The following is a 9317-nucleotide window of genomic DNA, read 5'->3' as shown; positions in this document are numbered from 1 at the left end:
GGAGGGGAGGGCAAGGGCAACGTACGTAACCTAAACATCTGTACTCCCATAATACGCTGAAATAAAAAAAAAAAGAAAAAATTTTTTTTTCAGTGATTGGTTTTATACATTTATGGCAATTTTTCTATTTTTCTAATTATGTTTAGGTTATCACATATTAAAATCTTACACATATTAAGACCATGTTATTCTTTATTTTCTATAAGTCATAATTTCTGCTTTTGTACAAATACCTCAGGACTTTAAAATTTTTGCTTTATAATTTTATTGTGTTTTTAATTAGATTACACATTATTAGAATTACCATGCAATTGTACATAAAAATTTTTCTTTAAAGTGTTTTTCCCCATAGGTGTATTTTGTCATCAGATTCAAGATATCTACATAAATACGATTAAAACATCAAATATAAGAATAAAACACTCTTTGCAGTTATAATAATGAAATGAAAATCAAAATGTTTATGCAGTTGTCCTTGGAATTTGGGATTACTTTTACTCTAACTTCTGTGTTTTCTAAGATTTCTTTAAAGAAATAATTTTGTTTTTAATGAGCCATGACCCTCTGTGTGTGTGTGTGTGTGTGTGTGTGTGTGTGTGTGTGTGTGTCTGTCTTTGGGGGTATCTCTAAAACAATTTTTAAAAAATTGCTGGGAACATTATTTTTTGGTACTATTAGTAAGTAGACCTCAAATCTCATTTTTGATTAGATAAATTAGTTCTATCAGTATTACAACCCTTACAACATTCATGTTGTTTGGTGTTATTTCGTGGTTTTTTGTTTTGTTTTAAGTTATTTCGCTCAGTGTTCTGTAGTAACTGTGTTTTTTATACCGTATCTGATATGGTAGCAAAGAAGATTGATACTTCAGAATGAGTTCAAATGTGGTTGTTGTGATAAGCCCCAGTCTTTGCAATATAATTTATTTTAATTTCAGAATGAGTTTAAATGTGGTTATTGTGATAAGACACCCAACCTTTGAAATATAATTTATTTTAATTTCAAAGGTAAAATTTTGTTGAATAGATTCTAAAAGAGCATCTTTTCTCCCCAGATTACTGTTTATCAGTCTTCTAGATAACCCTCTATAAACCACAGTTTTATATTCTGATACTTGCTTTTGTAAAAAGGCTTTAAGTCTGAATTTCTTAATCAGGCAAGGATGTAAGGAAAAATCAAATGTGGAGCTTTTTAGATAGCATAATTTTATGATTGTGTTCCAAGAATGGCCTCAAGAAATAATATATAAGTAAATAACTAAAAATTTAAATGTCAACAGACTGGGAAAATTCTCATAACAGGTACGGTAGGCACACAGTGACTATTATTATATAATTAATACAGAGTAATTTAAGAAAAAGACAAGGAAGCAAAAATTTTGTAGAGATTCTCAAGAGGAAATATTGTTAGTAAACTGTATTCAGCTTTATCACCTAAAAAGTCAGATTAGATCATCAATAAGAACACATTTCTCATAGCAGCATATAAAATATTCAAAACAATGATAATATCCACTGCTGTCTATGGTTAGATTACTTCCGCAGATTACTAAAAAAAACATACAAAGTGGTATAGCCCTTTTGAAAAGTAGTTTGATGATTAGTATTAAGAAACTTAAAAGTGTTACTTTGATCTAATAATTCTTAGAATTTTTCCCAAGGAATTAATTCTAGATATTTAAAATCCTTATATATAGAGCTGTTTAAAGTAGTTATTTATAGTAACAAACATTCCATCTTAAGGAAAAGGTTAAATAAGTTTTGGTTCATTCATTTGTTGAAATATTGGGCAGCTGTCAAAAACTGATATTTATAAGAACTCATAGGGTAGGTAAATATTTATAAAATTAAGTTAATAAAGAAGGCATTGTAAATAACTATAATTAAAATAAAAACAACAAAACAACTCATGGGTAGATTTAAAAAGAATATAATAAACATTTACTTTTTTCTTTTTTTGGGGGGGGGGAGATGGGATCTTGCTGTATTGCCCAGGCTGGTCATGAACTCCTGGGCTCAAGCGATCCTCCCGCCTCGGGCTCCCCAATAGCTGTCATTACAGGCATATGCCACTGTACCTGGCTAGCAGACATTTACTTTTAAGGTCAATCAAGATATTATTTTAGAAACTACTGAGGATTGCTTGTAATTTTTCTGAGACATATATCTGAATGGTGTTCTTTGCAAAGTTGGTGTGTAGGAGGGAGCCACTTTCATTGGTAAGTAACTTTAGCCAGCTGCTCAGACCCTGTACATCAGTTTTTCCTTTCTCCATTCTCACATAAACTTCCAGGGAGAGGATATATGCTATTTTGATGTTACTTGAGAATTCAGCAATTTATAAATTTCTCAGACGTACCCGTGATCCACTTGGCAGCGATTACCTCTATGTTGTAGGATTATATGATTTCTCCCCTTTAAAAATTTCTCTGATTTACAGAAATTCTTTAACAAGTATGGTCTTTTTTTTTTTTAAAGATTATCCAGTTACTAGTTAATAATCTTTGCATTAAACTCTTCTTCCTGAGATAATGTATTCTGCTTTTTCTAGAGTGTCTCATGTGCTTTTATCCCATCCAGACATTGTGCATTTTACCTGTACAATTGGATTTGTACCTTTACTATCCATGTCTTAACATGTTCAGTCTTTTCTTTTTTTGAATATATGGGATACAGTTATAATAACTGTTCTAATGTTCTTGTCCAATAATACTATAATCTGTGCCATTGGCTCATACTTACTTTATATTTAATGGAGAAATGCAAAAATGCAAAAAACACATTTTTAACATGTCTAAGCTATAATATTGCCCACCAAACTTAAGAATTAGAATATTGCAAATATGTTGTATTACCTATCTCTACTAACTTTTCCGAATGTTATTAATGTTTGTATGTGTCGCAAATAATATATTGTTTAGTCTCATATTTTTAAAAACTTAATAAGAATTATTTCTTGCTATGTGTATTCTTCTAAAACTTGTTCTTTTTCCTTAACATTATCTTATTGAGTGATTGATATTGATATGTATAACCCTGTCGTTTGTTTGTTTTTACTCCTCTGTAGTAGTACTTTGAATGAATACAATTTTATTTTTCTGTTCTCCTGTTGATGATTATTTGGGTTTTCAGCTTTATTTTGTTTTTAACAATGCTGCTGTGAACATTCTTATACATGTCTTCCAATATACACCTAGGAATGGAATATTTTGATCATAGGGGGATACTCATATGGAGCATTATTAGATAATCCAAAACTGTTTTCCAAAATGGTTTTTACTAATTTACAATGTACATATATACATGCATATACACATACATATGGATAACACTACAACTGCACTTCCTGGCCAAATACATTCACTTTGTTTTTTTGTTTGTTTGTTTTAAGATTATTATTTATTCTCAGAAGTAGAATCATTGATTTAGAGGGTATGAACATTTTTTCTGTTTGGCTACACACCTTATTTTAATTTTTGTATTATTTTTCATGACTTCCTATTTATTCTTTAGTTGTATTTATTATGAAAGCTATACATGCAAAATATACTCAAATTTGTTCTACAAAGTTTGTCATTAAAAAATGTCAGTCCCCTGTCCTCTTCTCCACCCCATTTACTGTTTCTATCTTATTTGGAATATTTAGCTCCAGAATAAAGTTATTTATTACATAGAAAACATTTTGGAAACTGTATTTTTTAAAATATGGATTTTGAAAGGGAACTGTGTTCAACAGCAAATCTGTTTCTTTGAAGACATTATATGATGTTTTGATACCCTGATATTTATTCAATATTGAAATATTTAAATGTGTGTGTTTTTTAAAACAGATTATCTTTCTCAAGGAATAGATCTTTCTGGAATAGAAGTAATAGAAAATGATCTGCTTTTTATTGCAAGAGCTCGACTTGAAGTGGAAAATCAAGCTAAGCGCCTATTGGAGCAAGGTGTGGAGACTCAGGTAATAAAAATAGTATCACTTTTTTAATGTGAAAAATGTCATAATACAGATGAACATTTGACTTCAAGTTCAAAAAAGTAATATGTATCTTCATTTTATCACTGAGGACATATGTCTACAATTTAAATTAGAGAGTAGGGCATTTATAAGGAAAATTTATTTAATACATATCTAATATGTTTAATTCTAAAATAGACCTAAGATATTTAATGTATAATGTATGTAACATGAAATATATGATGTGCATATGCAAATAAGTTAATACCTGTTGAGCTGCTTGTCCAAGGCACTGTTACTCATTGTAAGCCTTTTAACAACCCACAGAATGGGAGAAAATATTTGCAACCCACCCACCTGACAAGGAATTAATAACCAAGACATACAAATAACTGAAATGACTCAATAGGAAAAAAGCAAATAATCCAGTTAAAATGGGCAAAAGATCTGAATAGACATTTTTCAAAAGAAGACATACAGATGGCCTACAGATTTATGAAAGAAGGCTCATCATCACTAATCATCAGAGAAATGCAAAACAAAACTATGATGAGATACCTCACCCCAGTTAAAATGGCTTTTATTCAAAAGACAGGCAGTAACGAATGCTGGAAAGGATATAGAGAAAGGGAACCTTTCATACGCGGTTGTTGGGAATGTAAATTAGTACAGCCACTATGGAACAGTATGAGGTTCCTTAAGAACTAAAAATAGCACTCCCGTATGATCCAGCAATTCTACTGGGTATATTCAAAAGAAAGGAAACCAGTATTGTTACCAAAAGCTCAGCGCTTGCCCTCAGGCCACATCAGAAGAACGAGGATAAGTGGTTTTAGAAGGCCAGCAGGTGGAGAAGATGGAGACTCCTGTCTAAAATGCCATCCTCTTCACAGTAAACAGAAATACAGAGCTTTTAAAGAGAGAATTATCATTTCTAGACTATTGTTATTCAGCTAGTTGATGATTCTGATCATCCCATCTCCCCTAAGACAATCTGGTGACCAGGACCACCTCCATGCTGTTGGGCTGAGCCATCTCCTGTAGCACAGAGAACAGAGGACACTTCTCTGCCCCTCCGACCACTGGCCTGAGGCAGGGATGCAGGTCCTAGTTCCCCAGAAGGAGTGGGGGATGTTTTAAAGAGACAGAAAATATTTTTGCCGTTTTTTTCAGGCCATTTCCTCTGTTACAGTGTATCAAAGAGATGTCTGCAATCCTGTGTTTATTGCAGCACTACTCACAATAGCGAAGATATGGAATCAATCTAAGTGTCCATCAACAGATGAATGGATAAAGAAAATTTGGTACATATACATAATGGAATATTAGCCACAAAAATGAACGAAATCCTGTCATTTGCAACAACATGGATGGAACTAGAAGACTTGACAACCAAACTGTCTGGAAGAATCGACCACCCTTAACTGTCTCCTTTTCTTTACTTGTCATGTAGTCCCCCAGTCTATACTATTCTGGCATTTAACATGCCTTCAATAAATCTATTTTCAGGGAGGTCTCCAGAGAACTCCCAATTTCCCAAAAGACTTGACCTTATTTGCTTATCTCAAATATTTGACATTGGTGACCATTTTAACTTCTTGACACCTCCTCTTCTCTTAGTTTTTCTAATCCCAGTCTGGGATTAGAAAGTTTTCTCTTGACATTGCTCTTGGGGTTCTTCCCTATTCTTAACAACTTCTGCTTGCTTCCTTAATGACTGTGTTTCCCGTATATGTTTGACCTCTTTTTACTCTAAATGCTTTTTTCCTTGATGATCTCATATATTCCTATTATACATTCCCATTTGCTGATAACTTTCAAGTCTCAGTCTGCATCCCAGATCTCTATTCTAAATTTTGGCTCTGTATATCTGCCTGCCCACAGAATGCTTATATTGGTTAAGGTTTGTTTATAGAGGACAGAATCTACTTTAGCAAGTTTTAGTAGACAGGGATTTATCATAGGATATCATTGAGAGGGCTCAAGAAAAAGACCATAATCTGAGTTTCACAAAACTACTGTATGATGCAGAATTGGGCAACTTGGGCAGGTTTTGCTTCTTCCATGTCAGGAAACTGCCCACTGTTTTTGTTATCCTTCAATGTGGTTGAAAGCTTCAGAGCCATATTTCCTCTGACATGATCTAGATCAGCGAAATGGATGCCCTCTGTTCTGCCTTTTGACTCTTATGAAGCTAGGAACTATATACATCAGAACCTTGCCAGAAAAAGCATACTAAAAGGAATCAAGAATGTGTGTTAAACAAGCTCATTCATAGTATCATCCATATTTTTCCATGTGGACATTGCAGTGACTTTCTAACTCAGAATATTAAAAAACAGTGTTGTCACATGTATCTTCTCCTGTGTCCATGGAAACTTAGGAATCAGCTAACCTAAGGACCAACAAACTTTTTCAAGGAGGCAGATAGTAATTATTAGTTTAGACTTTTTGGGCCATTTAGTTTCAGTCATAACTATAGAACTCTGCTTTTGTAGCAGGAAAGCAGCCATAGACAATATGCAAATTAGCTTGGCTATGTTCCATTAAAACTTTATAAAAATAAGCGATGGGCCAGATTTGTTCCATGGGCATAGTTATTTGACCCCTGGTCTAATCTGAATGTTTCTGTCTTCTCATTTCATACCCTTAGCTTTCTTACCCTGACTATAGTTGTCTCCTGTTAGTTTCTCTAATTTCCACTTAAAAGTCATAGTGTCTCCAGAATGATCTTAATATAAGGGATATCTAATTATGTCCATTTACCACTTAAAATTCTTCAACAACTTTCAATACAAAAGAAAATATTTTTCAAGGATAGTTATTCCTAAGTATAGCGTATTTTAGATATTGTATTGTGTACATTTTAACAGTTGTCAAATTTGACTTCAGTTTTTAACACATTGACTGCCACACTAGTAAAAAAAATTTTTCCTTGGGGCCACGGTGTTTTATTATGAAAATAGAATAAAAACTTTGAAAACATTTTAAACGATCCTTTCTAATTTAATTAAAAATTTGTTACTTTTTTTGTTTGTTTTCTGTGTGTGAGTTATATGCAACTGAAAAATAATTCTCGCTCTCCCACGGTGAAGAGACATGTGAGTTACATATGCTTCACGAGTGCCCGGGTTCAAAACTAGCATGAGTTAAATACAACTCACATGGCAGTTAATGTGTTCATATAAAAAATTAAGAGACTCGCAAACTTTTAGGAAATTAATATTCCTTAAATATTGGTAGTTTTATTTTATGTCCACGTTACCGAAAGCTTGGCCACTTGTCCACGAGGCCAAATCAGAAGAACCAGGACAAGCAGTTTGAGGAGGAAGGAAAGAGAGTTTATTTTACCAACAAAGGAGGAAATATGATAGACCTTCTCATCTCAAAATCCCAAATTTCCTGAACATAGGTGGAAATACAGAGCTTTTAAAGGGAGGGTTCTCAGCTTCAGGTAATTACTGTGATTAACTATCCTAAAACTCCCATCTCTGCCAAAAACAAGCCTGTGAACTCCACCAGCCGCCCACTTGGGGGGCTGGCACCACTTGGGAGTTATATCAAAAGACTTAACCAGACTATATAAAGTTAATCAAAAGATTATTAAAGTAGGTGACTGTTATTCTCTAAGCAATGATGTGTTTTTAATCAATAAGATTAAGTTAAAAAGATAAGAAAAAGTATAAAAGTAATGTGTGTCTACATGAGTAGATGTGGAGTGATCCGCATACATCTTAGAAAAACAGGAGTCAGCTGTATTTTGTTGTATGTCTCAGCATGGTTCACAGGAGGGTATATTCTGCTCAGACCTATGTCTCTCACAGAGTTAGATTTCTGGCTTTTCAGAGTTGAGAGTATTAAACCCTTAATTAATAATGATGTCACTGAGATAATGCTTCTTGGGAACCAGGGTGTCTTAGTGGAAAGATCCTGTGTTTTGGCACTACTGCCTTTTCTTGTTGGAGAGCAACAAGACAGATGTCACCCAGCTGTGTCAGCAGGCAGTTTAGGAATTAAGAGTGAAACTAACCTTTATTGAAGGCGTGTTCTTTGCCACGTTTTGTGTTAGTCACTTTATATTTGTTATCTCAATTGTAATAATCTGTGAGGAAGATATAATTATCCACTTTCTGTATGGTTAGGGAAACAAAGACATGGAAAGGTTAGGAAATTAACTGAAGATTACACAGCTGGCAAGTGGTAGAATCATGGTCTGGGCCTGCTTTCCCCTTTTCTTTAATAAGACCAAGCAGTTTATTCTAATTTTGTTAAATAATTACATTGAAAATTATTTGACAGTTTGTAAAGCAATTTATCTTGAAAAGGGAATTTCTATAGCATAAAATTTTTTTAGGAACTCTCCATATGATGAATAATCTAAACTGGTGTCTCAGTTTTCTTCAGAATTTTTGTTCTCTGGCCAACTTTTTTTTCTCCATCCTTTGAAATTACTATTTTAGACTTTCTCTTCTTTCCTTCAACCTTCCCCCTGTCACTATACCCCCTGTTTTACTCTGAGCAGATGCTCTCAATTTCCACTTCACAGAGAGGCCTCGCACACCACCTGTGCTCTAAATCCTATTTTCTTCTATTTTCTTGGAAGCTTGTCTTGTTGATATTTCCATCTCTCATTTCCATCTTCATCCTCTCCCTTGTGCTCTCTCCTTCTCATCTGCATTTGAACATGCACATTTTATGGCACTCTCCCTGAGTTCTCTGCTTTTCAGTCTCACAAGCTTTCTTTTAGTTTTTCACATCCCATTTTCCTTCCTTTGTGCTCTTTTTATGCCTGGAATATGCTTTCCACTTCCTATTAAAACAGATACTACAGCTTATATGTACTTTATTCTCAAATTATATTCTCCCATTTATCAGAATTCATTGACATAGTTAAATGTATAATTAATATTTATCTAGCAGAGAGTTCCTGTGGCTGAAAAACTAAAAACAAAATTATTATAAGTATAGACTAAAAGAATTACAGTATTTTAATTTTGAAGTACTGTTACATTCATGAGGTATTTTACAGGCTTGTAGCCTGAATAGATGTTCAATAAACAAGGAACTTCTGAAAAATTACATCATATCACTTACATTTAATAATCAATTTGGTCTCTCATATATATTGATGATCCTTTTTATTGAGTATGTAGTTGATGGCCATTATTTTCAATATCAGTTAATTGCAAAACTTAAAAAGCATAAGAGTTTTTAGTGCTATCTTTACCAGTTGTAAAAATCAGTGGTAGTTAAGAACACCAAAAATTCTCCATCTCTTTTCTTTTCAGTGATTTTAGTTGATTTGGTTATTGGCTCAGAAGTCAACGAGAAATTTTTTTTTTTTTTTTTTTTTTTTTTTT

At 33.2% G+C, this 9317-nt stretch overlaps 1 protein-coding gene across 1 annotated transcript in view; it reads left to right on the top strand.

The window, feature by feature from the left end:
* Positions 1-9317, top strand: part of COG5 (component of oligomeric golgi complex 5) — a 421822-nt gene that overhangs the window by 172830 nt on the left and 239675 nt on the right. Inside the window, exon 7 of the mRNA XM_012650297.1 lies at positions 3830-3960. Within this exon, the coding sequence (XP_012505751.1) occupies positions 3830-3960 (131 nt within the window). The remainder of the gene's footprint in view (positions 1-3829; positions 3961-9317) is intronic.

This window comes from Propithecus coquereli, unplaced genomic scaffold (genome assembly GCF_000956105.1).
Source record: "Propithecus coquereli isolate 6110/MARCELLA unplaced genomic scaffold, Pcoq_1.0 Scaffold32, whole genome shotgun sequence".
Taxonomy (NCBI): domain Eukaryota; kingdom Metazoa; phylum Chordata; class Mammalia; order Primates; family Indriidae; genus Propithecus; species Propithecus coquereli.
This window is presented reverse-complemented; position numbering and strand designations above follow the sequence as displayed.